This window comes from Coenobita brevimanus, chromosome 25, assembly GCF_032717465.1.
Source record: "Coenobita brevimanus isolate Jiangsu-jjx chromosome 25, ASM3271746v2, whole genome shotgun sequence".
Taxonomy (NCBI): Eukaryota; Metazoa; Arthropoda; class Malacostraca; order Decapoda; family Coenobitidae; genus Coenobita; species Coenobita brevimanus.
In genome coordinates this window covers 7,205,015-7,224,191 of record NC_136978.1, presented here as the reverse complement: position 1 = coordinate 7,224,191, position 19,177 = coordinate 7,205,015, and the positions used below count along the sequence as shown (strand labels likewise).

General features: G+C 42.4%; 1 protein-coding gene across 1 annotated transcript in view; it reads right to left on the bottom strand.

Annotated features, from left to right (window-relative positions):
• The window catches only part of LOC145393698 (papilin-like), a 131,508-nt gene that overhangs the window by 94,573 nt on the left and 17,758 nt on the right, over positions 1 to 19,177 (bottom strand). Inside the window, exons 3-5 of the mRNA XM_080267745.1 lie at positions 6,131 to 6,450; positions 5,998 to 6,000; positions 5,365 to 5,416 (exon numbers count right to left, since the gene is read on the bottom strand). Coding sequence (XP_080123871.1) covers positions 5,365 to 5,416; positions 5,998 to 6,000; positions 6,131 to 6,450 — 375 coding nt within the window. The remainder of the gene's footprint in view (positions 1 to 5,364; positions 5,417 to 5,997; positions 6,001 to 6,130; positions 6,451 to 19,177) is intronic.

The following is a 19,177-nucleotide window of genomic DNA, read 5'->3' as shown; positions in this document are numbered from 1 at the left end:
TCTAGTAATTTATATATATATATATATATATATATATATATATATATATATATATATATACAGTATATATATATACAGTATATATATATATATATATATATATATATATATATATATATATATATATATATATATATATATATATTCGTCTGCTCGAACCACAATGATTTTCCTTTGGCTCCATCCTTTGTTTTTTATTTACATTACCACTTCTTTTTCTTTCACTGGTTCATACTTATTGCTCGGATTTTCTTTTACTCTCATGATTTGATTTTTTCTTTTCTTCTCTTCTCATTTCTTGCTTCTCTTTGTACTTTCTTCTTATTCTCACTTTTTTAAAATAATTTCTTCTTTCTCTTCTCTCCCCTTCTTAATTTCACTATCTTCTAATCCTCTCCTTCTTTCATTTCCTTCCTTCTCATTCTGATTCTCTTCTGTTCTTTTCTTCTTTCTCCTTTCCCCTCCTTCTCTCTCGTTTCTTTCCCTTCACTTCTCTTCTTTCTTCTTTTTTCAATCATCTTCTCTTCTTTCCTTTTTGCTCCCTCCTCATCATCGCTCTTCTTTCTTATCCCCTTTTCTTTCCTCATTCCTCTCTCCCCATCATCCTTCTTCCTTCTCATCCATTTTTTCTCTTTTCCTCCTTTTCTCGTCTCTCCTCTTTTCCATCTTCTCTTTTCTTTATTTTCTTCAACCTTCTCTGTGACTGTTATCTTAGTTCATCCTTTGGCACGTGTTCTGAGTTTATTCTCTCTTCATTCTCTTCCGTTTTTTCTCTTCCCTTTTTCTCGTTCTTTTTCTCCCCTGTTTCCTCCTCTCTTCCTTGTTACCTCCCACTCTCGCTCTTTTCTCCCCTTGTCCCTCCTCCTCCTCCTCTTCCTTGTTTCTTCCTCCTCTTCTCGTTTTTTCTCCCCTTCCCTCTTCCTCCTCCTCCTCCCCCCTTCTTGATGCCTTGTTTTTCTCTTGTTATCCTGGTTCAGCTAATTTTTATTTTATTCCTCTTCATGTTTCTTTTTTTTACTACTAATGTTCTTAAGTGGAGGTTATTATGTCCTTTTGTTCCCCTCCTCTCTCTCTCTCTCTCTCCTTTCTCCCATTCTCTTTTCTCCTCCTCCCCTTCTCCTTCCCGCTCCCCCATTGACTCTCCCCCTCCCCTTCACCCTTCTCTCTCTCTCTCTCTCTCTCTCTCTCTCTCTCTCTCTCTCTCTCTCTCTCACACACACACACACACACACACACATTCCCCCCCTGAGCCCCCCCCATATCAACAGACCCTCTTCTTCCCGCTGAGGAAGTGAAACGCTACGTGAGGTTACCGTAGACTTTCGTGCACTCTACCTGTATTCTTTAATCTGTAAGTCTGTAGTCCATCGGGTTCACGTTTAAAATGAACCTGTGGCCACGAGGGCTCTCACCTGGCCTAAAACCTGCCATAATTCCATCCTGAATGTTTTCGTTGTAAAAACCGATTAACACATGGTGCTAGTCACGAAGAAGTGCTGCATAAAAGGGTGTAAAGGCGCAGTATTGTCTTTCTGCGACTAAGCTTCGTGAAAACAGCCACAAACGGACGAAAATCTAAGTAAAAGTGACAAAAAAGTGTCATAAATTTGGTCCACTTAGGGATTATATAATTCAGAAGATAAGATTCAGGTGAAGGACCCGCCAGGAATCCAGAAGTTTGTGGCAGTGATGGGGTTAAGGAGAGTCTCCATTTAATGGGCTGGAAGCAGTCTCCACATAAAGGGTCAGAAATAGTCTTCATTTCAAGGGTTAGAAACTGTCCATTTAAAGGGTTAGTTTCAATTTAAAGAGTTAGAAACAATCCATTTAAAGGGCTAGAAACAGTCTCCATTTGAAAGGCTAGAAAGTCTCCATTTAAAGGGTTAGAATCAGTCTCCATTTAAAGAGTCAGAAAGTCTCCGCTTCCTGGGTTAGAAAGTCTCTACTTAAAGGGTTGGAAAGTCTCCACTTTAAAGGGTTAGAAACAGTCTCCACTTAAAGTGTTAAAAACAGTCTCCATTTAAAGGGTTAGAAAGTCTCCATTTAAAGGGTCAGAAAGTCTCCATTTAAAGGGTCAGAAACAGTCTCCATTTAAAAGGGTTACACTCTCCATCTACCTTTTACCTTCTCAATACCTACTCTGCAATTTGCTTCGGATAATGGGTCGTATTATTTGTCACACTGTGGGCTTTGTAGCTCATGTTCTTCAGCGATTTATGTATTTATTTTTGCACAATACACCCTAGCAGTCCTTGGTGTGCTGCCTAAATCACCTTAACGTCAATCTAGTTTGCACAATAACATACGGGATGAGGCTGAGGTATAATGTGTAGAATAAAGCACTAAGGAAGAGGTGTTACGAATCTCCTTAGCCATCTAGAATACAACCCAATGCAAACAAAAAGCGTTAAAATACTCATAATTACCACTATTAATGTTCTAGCAGAGAATAATAATAATAATAATAATAATAACTCGTACTTTATTCCAGCTTACCATGACGATTCTATTCAGGCAATTGAAAGTCATCGCAGTTACATGTACCCATTAAATGCTATGACCTCATTTTTATTTTATCCCATCTTCTTGCTTGAATTTTCGTTTCTGGGGCTTCCATCAAATGAATAATATCGTCCGGTGAGGATGGGGTATAATAGTACAGTACATTTACATAAACATTTACATAAACGTTTACATATGCATATAAACATACACGAACGATCCAATATTAAGTGATGCGGAGGACTATCTTGCTTCTTAGTTACTATCTCCAACTGACTCATCCTCTCTTTCCTTTCATTACTTTTTCCTTTTCTTCCATTTTTTTTAAAGTTCGCCTCCCAAATTTTATCTTTTTTACTTCCTTTCCCCACTGTTATTTAGCTTGTTAGTTGTCTTTTTTTTTTTTTTTTTTATTCAATTACCTTTCACCCCCTCCCCTCTCGTCCTCCCTTCTTCCCCTTCCCACTTCCCTCTTCCTCGTCCTACCTCTCTCCTCTCCCACCTTCTTCCACGTTTTCCTTTCCCCTCCCTCATCCTCCGTTTTTCCCCTCCCGGTTCCTCAGTCCCCCCTCCTTCCCCGTCCTCCTCTTCCCCAACTGTCCCCTCTTTTCCTCCATTTTCTCTCTTCCCATCTCCCTTCCTCCCTCATGCCCCTCTCTCTCCTCTCTTCTGCCATCGTCTTGTCCTCCCTTTGTCACGCCCTTCTTCATTGTGCTGTCCTGGCCACAACACCAGAGGTCACCCCATCCCACCCCATCCCGTCCTTCATATTTATACGTCTAAGTGAATTATCTCTCTTTATGTGGCCATTCCCTCACAACTGTACATCTCCTTCACCCAACCACTCCTTAAGACTGTTTAATCCTGTTGTTTATTATTTTTTTTTACAGCACCATCCTCACAACGGTACTGTTTGTCTATGAAGCTAGGAATCCATACCCAGAACTTCAACAGAACGAAGGCCCGTTGTCTAAAGTGGTATAATATGGTCCGTGTTCAACTGGGTTCTGGAAACTCCCTAACAACTTTTCCTGAGCGAATTAACTTGCTTATTACACCTTCCTGTCCTCTTCTGAGTCATTACAATCATTTTACTATCACTATAATCAGCATAAATACGAGTAACTTACAAAAAAATACCTGCCAGCGCATCCAAAAATAAATAACTAAGGAAGAGGTGTTTGGGAGCTCCGTAACTGACCAGAATATCAGCCTGAATTGCTGTGTATCTTTTAATTACTACTAAGCTTCCGAGTCGAGTGTAAACCTATCTATGACATCTCTCCAACCAGGGGAAGGGTGCAGGGTGAGGGGGTGGGTGGGAGCTACTTTTACGGGTGCTAAGTCGACTACAACATTTATCAATAAAAATATGCGAATAAGCGTTTTGTGTGTGTGTGTGTGTGTGTGTGTGTGTGTGTGTGTGTGTGTGTGTGTGTGTGTGTGTCCACATTTGACCCCCTTGGATTTTAACGAACCGTACATCAAAGGATGCGGAACGAGGAGCTGACAACGATAGTGTAATTTATAATTACGTGCGGTCAGTTGCGCGCTAGCCACGCACACTTTTATGCCCAGTTCTTCGCCAGACATTGAGAACCCTCCACAGGTCATACCGCTGGGTGGAATGAGCTAAAATTTTGCAAGGGCATGCCCGGTATGTCAGAGGGGGTCCATGTCAAGTTTGGTGCCAGTGCGAGTCTCTGGGGCAAGCGCTTAGGACCCGATAGATAGGGCCGCTAAGCTTGTCCCAACCTACAACATGTGTTTCACTGATATACGAGTAAGCCTAAATCATGTCCTTCACCTGACTACGTTTCGGTGTCTCTGGCGTCTAAGCAACTGAAAATCACGCAACATCATCAATTATTATTATTATCATTATTTATTACTATGCTTACCGTGTGGCAAAAAGTTACACACTATTCCTGACACATCCAACACTGTACAATACTGCAAAAGGCTTCGTCCCGTCCTTTACAACATAAGGCACAACAAAAACACCCATATCGTCTTCTAGTTTCCTTGCTCGCTATATTTAACGTCTTATTATGGCGGCCTGTTATAATACACCCTCGGTACAAAGTCGCACAAGATATATACTTTTTTTTTTCTTTTTCTTTTTTTCACTCGGTTAAGTGGTAGACAAAAGTAACTCGAATTTTTGGGTAGCGCCTAAGCATCACTGCAAACGTTCAGCCGACATGTTTCAAACCCCTTCAGTATTGCGTCTCTCTCTCTCTCTCTCTCTCTCAATCCGTTCACAATTTTAAGCATCATTACGGTCTCTCTCTCTCTCGATCCGTTCAATAGGCCAGGACATCCTTGAGCCTAATAAAATAGTCTGACGAAAGACAATGCAGAAAAATAACCACAATACGATTGATTCAGCTTCGTGGAGACCTGCCTTATTGTCCAGGCTAAACAGAGTCTCTTAAATAAAATTGCTACCTGAAATGTTATAGTTTTTTCAGTACATGATTTACATTTTAGTTTTTTTTATACGATTTACAGAAAAAAAATGAACTGGCCCGTTTTAAAGCAATGGTGAAAATATATATATATATATATATATATATATATATATATATATATATATATATATATATATATATATATATATATATATATTAAATAAACCATGAATTAAATGCTCATGACTAACAAAAAATCATAATCTTAATCTAAACTACAATACTTCACCATAAACACTGCTGCTAATCTTCAACTACAAATTTCTAAAAACAAATTAATGTATGCAAAGACAAAACATATATTATACTAAGACTGACAGAAAAGGATATACACAAACAACAATTCATTTAATACTGTTACTGGAAATTGCGAGAGATGTAAACCTACCTCAATATTGCAGGATTTATACTTCTTGGTCTTTCCCGTACACAGGTCAGGGCTGGGGGCAGAGAAGGCTAGGTTAGGTTAGGTTTGGTTATACTGTTACGTGATACTATGTGATGTTCTGTTACGCAAGTTTGTTGGGTTAGGATGTTATATGGCTGGGTGGCTCTTTGTTCTGATATATTACAGTATGCTTCTTTATTGTTAAGTTTTGTTCCGTTGTGTTGGATTACGAGGCAAGAATAGGTTATGTTGTGTCAAATTAGGTTAGGTCAGCTTAACTAGGGTCAGTTTAAGTGAGGTGCCACAAATCAAGTCACACCTTATTAAATAAACCTACGAGAAATGCATCAAGGTAAATTCAACAAAAATATGTATATAAACTAATGACCTATTTGGGCTACTTAAATAGGGACTTCAACACGCCAACACTGAAAAAATCCAGTCTTAATAAAACTATCACCTTTATACAATACTTTATAAAATTTATGGAGTGACTGAGAAAAGACTGGAAAAAAAAAAAGGGGGGAGGCAAACGAAAGAAAAAAGATTCAATGCAAACTGGAGAAGAGAGAGAGAGAGAGAGAGAGAGAGAGAGAGAGAGAGAGAGAGAGAGAGAGGTATAAGTTTGACAACTTCCTAAACAAACCACCACCACCAACAATAATAGTAATAATAATAATAATAATAATAATAATAATAATAACAATTATTATTATTATATAATAATAATAATAATAATAACAATAACAATCTTTCAAAAACTCACCTGCCCTGGCATGACCTCGTTTGATAGGTAACTCCGCCCCCGCATGACCTGGAACAGGGGGAGGGGCCTGACCATTCCCCCCATGGGCCTCTTTCCACCTCCTCCTCCCTTGTCCTGCCCCACGGATCCTCCCTTGCTCCGAAAAACTGCCTCTTGTCCCGGTTCCACACCCTCCGCGCTGGACTGGGCGCATCGTCGTCGTCGTCTGTAATGGGGATGCGCCTGTGGTGGTGATGGCGGGTGTGGTGGTGATGGCGAGTGTGGTGCTGGCGGCGGTGGTGGGGTGAGTGGTGGTGATTCTGATACGCCTCACATTCAAGCTGAAAAAAATATACCGTATATCATCATCATCATCCATACCTCTTTTCCCACCAAAGGATGCGGTGAGATAGGGTCCAGAGAGCAAATAAATAAACAAATATATAAAAACAAATAGCAAATAAACATATCTATAAATCCTTACCCTTTACGGTCTTGTATTCTCTAGTATATTATTCCAGCTGATGGCAAACAATTTCAATGAAGTGAGAGTGAGTCATTAAGCCTGGAAAAAGTTACTGTCACCATCAATCCCCTCACAGCGAAACAACTATTTTACTATTTATTACTTTACTGCCAATTACTATTATTTACTATTTATTATTTTACTGGCAATTACTATTATTTTACTATTATTTTCTTGCCAAACGATTATAATAGGCTAAAAATACACCATAAGAGTCTGTTACGTAATGCAGATTTCCCCCCCGATCTTATAAATACATCGAAAGCGCACATCCAATCCAACAAATATTCATGGCAGATAAGGAGTGATTACAGTAGTCCACAAAAGGTACACTACAGGGAAGAACTTTATAGGCGGATGAGTGGCAGCCAGAATTAACCCTTCCCCAAGCTGACTAAGTACGAACCTGGAAGGGAATGTCTGTAGTGGTGGTGGTGGTGATGATGTTGATGATATGGTTGTGGTGTGTGTGTGTGTGTGTGTGTGTGTGTGTGTGTGTGTGTGTGTGTGAGAGAGAGAGAGAGAAGAGAGAGAGAGAGAGAGAGAGAGAGAGAGAGGTGACAGGTGGTCATAATGAAAGGGGCAGGGGGCCTATTCTAGTTATGCTGAATAGGGAGGAGCAGTGAAGGGGGAGGGGAGGGGCAGAAAGGACGGAAGGAGGATGGAGAGGGAAAGGAGGATGGAGGGAGGATGAAACGATGATGAAAGAGACGGAGGGTAGTAGGAAGGAAGAGGTGATGGAGGAAGAGAGAAGGGAGAAGGGCTAGAGAGGGTGGAGGAAGGGAGGAATAAAACAGAGGAAGAAGGGAGGTCTCAGAAGGAAGAAGGACTAACGAAGAAGATGAGTGTTAAGGGAAAGGGAGGTGTGTGTGTGTGTGTGTGTGTGTGTGTGTGTGTGTGTGTGTGTGTGTGTGTGTGTAAGTCAGACAAATGAGACAGGAAGAATGTGAGCCTCTAAGATATAAAACCACCAACCTCTTACTGTACTTGACCACAGCGCGCGCGCACACACACACACACACACACACACACACACACACACACACACACACACACACACACACACACACACACACACACACACGGGGACTACAATCTCTTTCTCTCTCTCTCTCTCTAAATAATGTCCACACAAGTCATTTTAAATTCTCCTCTCAATCATCGACATTCCCTCACTGTCATTTGACTTGCTAATGAGAGAGAGAGAGAGAGAGAGAGAGAGAGAGATTCAAGTAGTTAGGGCAAGACAGGAAAGGATAGGACATTCAGGAAAGTCTACAGCAGGGCCAGGCAGGGCAGGGCATGACACGGCAGGGCATGACACGGCAGGGCACGGCAGGGCAAGATAGGGCAGGGAAGGGTAAGGAAGGCAGGACAGGGTTAGAAAGAGTAAGGCAGGGAAGGACTGGGCAGTGCAGGGCAGGCCAGAGTAAAGCGAGGCAGAGTAGGAACAGCAGGGTGGGTAGGGTAGGCAGGGCAAGATAAGGTAGTGCAGTGCGGTGCAGGGGAGGGGGTTGGCAGTGGATGGCAAGGCAGAGCAGGGCAGGACAGGGGGTGGCAAGGCAGGGAAGGGCCGGTGGTGGCAAGGTAGGGCAGGTCAAGACGAAAGGGTGGCAGGGAAGGACAGGACAGGGTTAGGTAGGGGGGCGGCAAGACAAGACAGGGCAGGGCAGGAAAAGGCAGGGAAGGGAATGGCAGGTTAGGGTAGGGGGAGGGGGTGACAAGGCAAGATCGGGCATAGAAGATGGCAGGGCAGGATATCGCGGGGCAGGGCAGGGCAGAGGGGTGGCAGGGAAGGGGGGGGGGCAAAGCAAGACAGGGCAAGGTAGGGGTGGCAGGGTATGGTGTGAAGGGTGTGTGTGAGGGATGGATATTACTGAGGCCAGACGTAATCCCTGGATAGTGTATGGGACCACCTGCTACGGGAGGAGGGGAGGAGGAGGCAGGGGAGAGAGGAGGAGAAAGAATGTTGAGGCCAGAGTTGGGAGGAGAAAGTTCATCATCGTCATCACCACCACAATGAACACATACACAAATGCATAAAACACAATTAAATATACACAACACCGAAATCGAGTAATGTAAACAAGTGTATCCTGTGACAAAACGTGTAAATAAATGTAAACAAATAAGTGTGCACTGGGGTATAAAATAATGTAAACAACTAAGTACGGGGTTAAACGACAATTAACTGTGGAGAAAAAGGAACTAATGTAAATATTTATACATACAAATATTACCACAGATGAACTGGAGAATATGTAAATGTAAAAAACTAAAAAATCAACAAAAATTATCTATGATATAAATAAGAGTTAACACAACCATAAAACATGATTGAAGGATGAAGTAGAATGTAAACCAGGATGATGTACGATATAAAACAAGGGTAAACTACTGAGAACATAAGTATAAACAAGTGTTAACTGGTACGATAATGTAAACAACCGTAAACATAATTAAAAACGGGCAATTATAGTTATACACGTGTAAACAGATGTATGAAGACTTACTATGAGGGCAGCGAGTAGTGTGGAGAGCAGCAAACATCGCCACATACACCTGTGCAAGGTAAACAAACGGTAAAAAACAGGTAAACAGCAATTTTAAAAATTAAATAAGTAAAATAACTGATAATTAACAGATAGATAATGGTAATTACGATAAACAGATGACAAACAACAGGTAAATAACTGATAAATAAGAAAAAACTGACAAATTACCGGGTAAATAACTGATAACTAGGAAAAAACTGACAAATAACAGGAAAATAGCTGATAAATAGGAAAAAACTGACAAATAACAAGAAAATAACTTATAAACAGGACAAAACTGACAAATAACAATAAAATAACTTATAAACAGGACAAAACTGACAAATACCAGGTAAACAACTGATAAGAGAAAACTGGTAAATAAGAGGTAACAGGAAAACAGGTAAATAACTGGTAAACAAAGGTAAATATGGACACAACAGACGTAAACAAATAAACAGGTGTCATCCATAAAGAGGTGCACAACTAGTAAAAATGTGAAAAAATGTATATACATAAGCATAAAAAACTAATTAAGGTTCCACAACAGATGAAAAAAAAAAAAGGTAAATGTTAACAAGTAAGTCAGTTTGCAAATATATAATCCGAGAAGATATTAACAAAATATCATACAAAAATAAACCAATAAGGAAGAAGTGCTAAGGAACCTTCTAGCTCTACAAGAACGCCACCTTTCATCACCATCCCTCCTACAGAAGCTTTTAATATTAACCTTCAATCAGTATTAGGCCGGGCTGAGAGAGGTCGACAGCTGAATAGAGAAAGATATGAAAGAATTTAGTGATGATGATGATGATTATTATGATGATGGGGTAGCCGGTAATAATAAAACTGACGGCGGAAGTGGTTGTGATGATAATGGTGATGAAAGAATTTGATGATGATGGTGGAGGCAGTGGTAATAAATAAACTGAAGATGGAGGTGGTTTTGATGATGATGATGAGTCAGTTGTACATCACCCTCTTCACCATTCTTTTCCACCAGACAAATTACATCTTACACCATCACATGCACCATAAACCACCACTACCATCACCACACACAGATGCTCATACACCACCACCACCACCACCACACATACACCCTCATACACCACCACCAACACCACACATACACCACCACCACCACAGATACGCCCTCATCACAACCACCACACACTCTCACCATATAGAACCCTCTAGTCTAACACCACCAAAATCCACCACTACCACCACCATACACCACCTCATTTACTGCCACCTCCACAATACACCACACTACTCCATACACCCTCATACACCACCCATACAAGCCCCTAATGTCAAGTTATGGCCGCAATAAACAAGGCTTCTTCACACACACACACACACACACACACACACACACACACACACAGGTAGTACATAAGCTCCTATACATAAACACATTCTACAGGTTCATCTCTCACTCACTCTCTCTCCGTCCACCATTTTTTTTTTCTGTTATTTCTTGTTAACAGCTCTTCCTTCCTCATTACCCCTCCTTACTCCCTCATTTCTCTCAAATCTTTCTTTTTCTCATTTCACTCTCTCCCTTCCTTTCTCCTCCCCCCCTTCTTCACTTAACTCCTTCCCTCCTTCTTCCCTAGTTCCTCATTCTCCCCTCATCTTCGATCTTTCATTCTCATCCTCCTTCCTATCATCAGATCATTATCAATCGTTATTTTCTTCATCACCCTTTTTTCATTTTCTTATCTTCATCATCCTCTCTCTCTCTCTCTCTCTCTCCACTTCTTTCCTCCCTTCACTTCCTCCTCCTCTCATTATCATCCCTTCACACACAAAAAATGCTACTAAATAGAGTCAGCCAAGCGAGAACATTAAATAAACAAAGTATTACCATTTTCATTGCCTCTCTGTCACCTCCATCACCAAGACGAATCAGAAGAAGCGGAAGAAGAAGAAGAAGAAGAGGAGGAGGAGGAGGAGGAGGAGGAGGAGGAGGAGGAGGAGGAGGAGGAGGAGGAGGAGGAGAGAGAGAGAGAGAGAGAGAGAGAGAGAGAGAGAGAGAGAGAGAAGCATTTTTTTACCAGTATAACACTATGATAACGCCAGCCAATCACAACCCGCGGACAGGTAAGGACAGCCAATCACCGCCTGCCACGTCATCGCCGAGTCACCCCTCCCCCCATTTTCAACCCTGTCTCTTCACAATTTATTTTTTACTTTTTTTTTTTTCAACATTCTATCCACTGTTATTCTTCCGTGCGTCGATTATGCATAGTCAGTGGGTGCCTAGTATTTCATTTTATTTTTTTCTCTGTATCCTGTTCGCTTTTATTTTGCCTTGCGTCGATTTTGCATAGTCAATGGATGTCCTTAATATTTCTTCTCATGCCCTCTCCCCCCCCCCCTATATTCCCTGTTCATTTTTCTCCCTGCGTCGATTATGTATAGTCTGTGTGTGTCTCGTATTTATTGTCGATTTTCACCTCCCCTTTATTCTTTTCTTCCTCCTCCTTCTCTCTCTCTCTCTCTCTCTCTCTTTACTTGCTTCCTTCCATCCTTCTACTTTCATTCCACCCTCCACCCTCTCTTCTCCCCCTTTCCTTCCTCATCTCTCTCACCCACCACCCCCATTTCACAAGTCAAACCCTCACTCTTCACCCATTTATTCGCCACTCTTCATCTCAACCCCATTCACCAACATCCAGGCTCCCATTAATGCGCTAACCCCGCCTATCCCACCTCTATTCACCATTATTCACCTCCTCTTCACTCCATCTGTCCTCTCCTTGCCGTACCGACCTTCATATAAACCCTCCTAAACCATCGAAACCCTATTTATTTTTACATAAGCCTCTGAATTACTACCCTTACCTATACCAACTCTATTCACCATTATTCATGCCCTATCCATCCTATCCGGACTTAATCGCATTCATCTTTATACAAGTTCTTTTAAATATCATCCTCCTAACTGTGATTTGTAAAGCAATAAATAAATAAATACATAATTAGATAAACAAATAAATAAATAAATAAAAATAAAGGGTTAAAGACTGGAACCTTGCAAAAAGCTATCCTTTACTGGAAAACTGAATAAAGAGCCAATCAAAATTCATTCACTTCGAGATGCCTGGACGTATTATTGCTTTCAGAAAAATGGAGATCACAGGCAGAGAGAAAAGCCGACTGATGAAGACAGACCCTGAGTTGACCAGTTGTGTACATGGAGGACTGAGTATACCGGTTAACTCTACACTGAACATAAGAAAGGTGAGTGCGTTGATAGACAGGTACTGCATGTCCGTGAGTAGATAGACAGGTACTGATGTCCGTCGCAATTAGGAAAGGATGCGAGAAAATAGTTCAAAACAGCACTGCCCAATAAAACAGCAACAGGAGAGGGGTGGATGCAACACTGCAGTGAAGAGAAGCTGAAGAGAATTTGCTAAAGGAGGGAATAAGGCTTCGGCCACAACAGAAAGTCTACAACTGCGAGATCGAGAAACACCAAGAATACTGAGAGATGATAAAGGACTGAGGTGTGTATTGTTGTAAATAAAGGGACAGTCTTCAGAAGATTATGGTAAGTTAAAAGATAGGTGAAGTGATGATTGTATTGAAAAAAGGCCGTGTGGTACCTTTGTTTGTTGAATCTCTCTCTCTCTCTCTTCATTACAGGAAAATGTAGACACAGACTAAAGACTGGTCCTTATATGTCTAGGGATGCACACCCTACCATATTTGCGCACACACACACACACACACACACACACACACACACACACACACACACACACACACACACACAAAGTATACAGTATTCACCAATATACATAATCTCTCTCTCTCTCTTTCTCTCCAAACAAGGACTTCTGTTCGACTTTCTCAGTAACAACATAATGACTCAGACTTTCTACCCTCAGACCAGAACTGCTACCATCCCTACCATTATCGACTCCCATACTACCACTACCATTATTACTAGTCTACCATTACCAACCATTATTACTAGTCTACCATTACCTGAAGTACCACTGTCACTCCTACCATTACCACTATAAACACAACTACCATTCTACCTCTCCTGCCTCATTCTACCATCACTACCACAACTACCTGCATCATACTACCAATCCTGCCCCATTCTACCATCACTACCACAACTACCTGCATCATACTACCAATCCTGCTTCATTCTACCATCACTACCACAACTACCTGCATCATACTACCAATCCAGCCTCATTCTACCATCACCACCACAACTACCTGCATCATACTACCAATCCAGCCTCATTCTACCATCACTACCACAACTATCTACATGACACTACCAATCCTGCTTCATTCTACCATCACTACTACAATTACCTGCATCATACTACCAATCCTGCCTCATTCTACCATCAATACCACAACGATTACTCTTTATTACACTACCATTACCGCCACTACCATAACTACCATCGTCCACAACCAAAACTGCTTTCCAGTGTACCTTAACATTTCTCTACCATTGCTATCACTGGTTCCTTCCTTACTACCATAACTACCACCACTGCTACAGTTAGTGACACATCACCACTATCTCCACATCAAGACCAGTACCACACACCACACCACCATCACAGACCATGCCACAACACAACCAACACCACACCATTACCGCCCCACCACACCACACCAAACCACACCACACCACCATCACATGCCATGCCACAACATCACCACTCCACCACCACCATCACACCCCATTTCAGCTCCCACCACAGCACACCAGCAGCAGCACATCCATCACAGCACCACACCACCACATTCCAGCCTCCATACACACAGCTGTCCGCCTGCTACTCAATAAATTCATTTTTTGTACCCTTCTGTCTCAATCCCTCTACCTCTTACCCTCTCATTTTCACACTCCCCGCCTCTCTCTCTCTCTCTCTCTCTCTCTCAGAATGGCGTCCGACTAGTTTTTTCAGGCAATCCAATACAAGATATTAAACAACCCCATTCAGCTGCCCTTCAGTACGAGGAGGGAGGAGGGAGGGGAGAGGGAGAAAAGTGGGTGGGATGGGTGGAGAGAAGTAGAAGAGGGAAGAGAGCACGAGGAAATAGGAAGGATGAAGACGAGGGAAGGAGGAGGAGGAGGAGAGGCTGTGGAGAGGGAAGAGGAAGAAAAAAGGAGGGAGGGGATGAAGGGGGAGAGGAAGATGGGGGATAGAGGAAGAGGGGACGAGGGGAAGAGAGGGGGAAAGTGAATGAAAATGGAGTACTAAGAGAGATGGGGAAGTGAGGAAGGGGAATGAGTAAGGGACCACAGGAGCAGTACTAACAACAACAGGGAGAGCAGCAGTAACAGTGACAGGAACATTATGAATAGCTTAGGACAGCAGTAGCCCAAGACAAGTACATGTACTACTTTAAAAACAAGACAGGAACAGAAACAAGTAGGTAAAGAGCGAGGAAAAGAAAAAGCTTTGGCAACAGGGAGGGAAAAATAACAATAATAGCTACAGAAATAATGATGACGACAACAACCATGATCACCAGAAACAATAACTATAATAAAAAAAAAATAATAATAATAATAAAAAACACTACCCACACAGCCTTCCCTAAAAAACAGAAGGCACCAACAGTAACACCGTAGAGAGTAACAAAGGGCAAGGCCTGTAGTAACCCAAGCTAGCTGTTTGTGAGCCGCTGTAAATTGAAACGATGGTCACTGGCGGACGAACGCAGCTGTCACCCTCTCCTCACACCCCCTGTCTGTCACATCCCCTCTCTCCCCTCCCCCTCACCTTGTCTGTCACGTCCCCCCTCCCCTCCCCTCCCCACACTATGTCACTGGCTTCTCTCACTCCACTGTCTGTCACGTCTACCGCTTTTCTGTCATGCCCCACCCCTTCCCTGTCATGTCCTCCCACCTCTTTTCTTTCACTCCCTACCCCTTGCCTATCACGTCTCCCACTCTAAACCTGTCACGCCCCCACCCCATGTCTGTTACTCCCCACCTCTTGTCTTTTACCCTTCACCCCTTGTCTCTCATGTCCCCCACTCCTTGTCTATCACGCTCCCCGCCCCTTGACTGCCACGTCTCCCCCAGCCTTGTCTGTCACGCCCCTTGTCATCGTCCTTCCTTACCCGTACCTCTGCTTGTCTCTCATCGCCCTCCCTTCCCCTTCCTTTTCCTCCTATCACCGTCATCCCCCATATTCACCCCTCCCACTGTCCATCACTTCCACCCTTATCTATCCTCCCACCACCGTCATCCCCGATTCACACCTCGTGTCCGTTATGTGTCTGTCTCCCCTCTCCTTCTGTCACCCCCTACCTAATCATCTTCCCTCCCTGTGCCTGCTGCCCCCTTTCCTACCCTTCTCTCTCTCTTTCTCTCTCCTTTCTGGCACTTTCCTCTTTGACTGTCTTGAAGAAATATTTATTCTCCACCTGATAATATTAATTACTATTTCTTAAAGTATAATTACGCCTTGTTATACAGCATTTTTTTAATTACTCATGCGTACACAATACAATTAATAGGCCATACTGTGAAAATGTTAATGTCAGCAATAGTATGGGAGTCAAGCCTAAGCAGTACAGAATTTCAAGGTTGCAGGCAGTGGATATGAACTGTACCTCTTTTAAAACAACTTCAGTCATAAGCAGGATGGGTGGTATAAGTAATAATGAACAATATAACTATGTCGAATGGCTACAAGAGTAAGATACAGAATAACTGAACAGAATCGAGGCACATATACGTTGGTGGTATCGACATCAATGCACATACATAGAAAACCAAAGGAAGTCAGGGTGAGATTGGATGAGGAAGGCGTCGGAGATAATGATGATGATGTGCAGTAGTTATTGTTAGCAAGTTTTTCCTGTCCCTGACGTCATTCAAATACAGATAAACACCAGCCAAGGATGGTGTCTAGTCACTGGTCGCATTCCATGACTATGAAGGTCACTGGCTACTGAGGCCAACAACAAAGGCATGATAAAACTACCTACTGAGTCTTATTCTAAGCTGCACGGAAGACTTCACAGCACATCTTCCTCAGACTTTATTTATTTATTTACTTATTTGTACATTACACCTTTTTTACATCCTATACATTAATGAGGCAAACTATGTTGATATTACATCTAAAAAAATAAACGAGAATAGGTGTAATATGCATGACACATTATGTAAAAAAAAATGTATAAATGCATGCTGCGGAATCTCCAGAACCACTAAAAAACCACCCACTTTCGAATAATCAACCCCGCCATTTTAGAGTGAAAAGAGTACAGTGACATCAACACAGACACGATGGCCTAGAAATTTATATGAGCTCAATGGAAATTCAACTTTGTGGAGATATCGCAGCCATTCACATACCAGCAGCTTAGGAGCAATCGTAGGTAGTCTTTTCAGGTGGAGGTGATATCTGACCCCTTCACCTCGAGGGCTCTTTCCTACGCCAAATGAAATCGTCTATGCGTTACTCAATACACAACACGTCCTTGGGCTGAAGGGGACTACATCACCTAATTTGAATGAAGTGTCCTAAAGGTGCCAAAAATATATATGATGGAATATAACGGATACGGAAAATACTCAAAAATATTATGACTAAGCTTCCCTACAACACATAAGCTTAATCAGTGTAAAACAGTCAAGAGGTGGCAAGATTATTAAAAGGATATTAGCTTACTGAACCCTTTACCTATTCAATAATATACGTCCTTACCTATTTCATTCTCGCTGTCTCCACACTAAGCAATACAACTAAAGAATGGTCTCGCGTAAAGGGACTAGAAAAAGATGCATTTAACCTCTTCAGTTTAAAATATCAATCCATGAGCTGAGTAAAACAGTCCGGAATTAGTAAGACCAAGTAGGACGCCATCAGTCTGAAGTGCATAATCTCCTTAACACTTTCTCCTAAGCGATTTATTTTGCTTATTACATCTTACTCTCCTCTTCTAAGTTGGCTAAATCCTTCAAACACCGCCATACTCTGCACAAATAACGTACTGTACAAAAGGATATTAACCACCCATATCCAAAAAATAACTCGCTAAGGAAGAGGTGTCAGGGAGTTTCTTTAACCAACGAGAGTACGAGACCTGGTGATGAGGCCCCTTCCCCCTTTATAAATAACTGGCTGATATAACTAAGGGGAAAAGGTAATTACAGACCTCCCCCTTAATTACACTTCATTTTTATTTATTTTTGTCCTTGTGTGGCAGTCAGCCTCACATAACCATCTGAAATACACATACAAACCCATAGTGAAAGAAAACTGTAGTTGAATAAAATGATGATGAATGCAAGAGATGAAGAATGAAAGAGGGAGTTTGTTTGTGTATTGCGTGAGTGTATATGTGTTTATCGATGAAAGTTTGGGGATGTGTGTGTGTGTGTGTGTGTGTGTGTGTGTGTGTGTGTGTGTGTGTGTGTGTGTGTGAGAGAGAGAGAGAGAGAGAGAGAGAGAATGACCTCATGCAGTGAGGTCGGCACTTGCCCTCTGACCTCACGAGTTTACAGTTTATCTCACATCTTATTTTGACACACACACACACACACACACAGTATACTCCCTCTCTCTCTCTCTCTTACGGCCTTCACAGCCACATACCTCATTATGCAAATACAGTCATATACCTATTAACACAGGCACACACGAGCATTTATAGAAGCACGTCATCTCTAAACGTATCTCCCCCGACACACACACACACACACACACACACACACACACACACACACACACACACACATACACGCAAAACAAACAGCAACGCAAACACAGGGTGAGATATTTACTGGTCTGGGATTAAGTTTGAATTAATGTCAATAAACATGAAACAGTCAAGGAAACGGTGGTGGTGGGGTGGGATGGGGTAGGGTAGGGTAGGGTAGGGTAGGACACGGCAGGGCAGGGTAGGGCAGGGCAGGGCAGGGCAGGGCAGGGCAGGGTAGGGTAGGGTAGGGTAGGGTAGGGTAGGGTAGGGTAGGGTAGGGTAGGGTAGGGCTGGGTAGGGTAGGGTAGGGTAGGGGAGGAGAGGGGAAGGGAGAGAGGAGAGGGAAGAGGAGAGGAGATGAACTGGATGAAGAATTAATGGGACCGTAGGGGAGAGAAAAAGAAGGAAACGAAGGGAATGGAAATGAGAAGAAAAGAGAGGATTCGAGGTGGCACAAGGAAGGAAAGGAGAGGAGAAGAAGAAAGGAGATTTCAAACGAATACAAAAGAAAGTAAACAGAAAAAAGATCTGCTGACCCTTTCGAGGCTGTTTGTTGTAGTGTATGAGTATGTTATCAATTTCATGAATCAAAGACAGGGAGAGCAACGAATACAGAAAACAGACAATAGAAGGAAATGGGAAATGAAGAAAGGAGGGGAAAGAATGGTGATAAATGAGGAGAGAGAGGGCAGGAGAGGAGAGAACAAAGGAAAGTAAACATTAACATATCTATTAGTCCTTCGAAGTTGTTTGTTTTAGAGTAGGGTAAATGAAGGGAAGGGAAGGGAAGGGAAGGGAAGGGAAGGGAAGGGAAGGGAAGGGAAGGGAAGGGAAGGGAAGGGATGGGATGGGATGCGAAGGGAAGGGAAGGGAAAGGAAGGGAAGAGAATGGAAGGGAGAAAGAGGTAACGCGAAGAAGTGACGAGGGAATACGAGGGGAGAATGAAAGGAAACGGTAAGGGCGAAGGGAATTAAGGGGAGGGGAAGGAAGCAGAAGGAAGATGGGGAAGGAGGAGAAGGGAAAGAAGGGGACTAAAACAGAAGAGACTATGGGGGAGGGGAGGGAAGGAAAGGTGAAGGTGAGAAAGGAAAGAAGAAGAAAAGGGAGGTAAGAAGGTAGGAGAGAGGAAAGGAGATATGGAAAGAAGAGGGTGGGGAGGGAGGGAGGATGAGAAGTTAGAGAGGAGTGGAGGGGAGCAGAAAAGAATGGTGGAGAGAGGAAGGAAGTAAAACAGAATGGAGGGGAGAGGAATGGAATAGAATAGATGGAAGGAAGGAAGG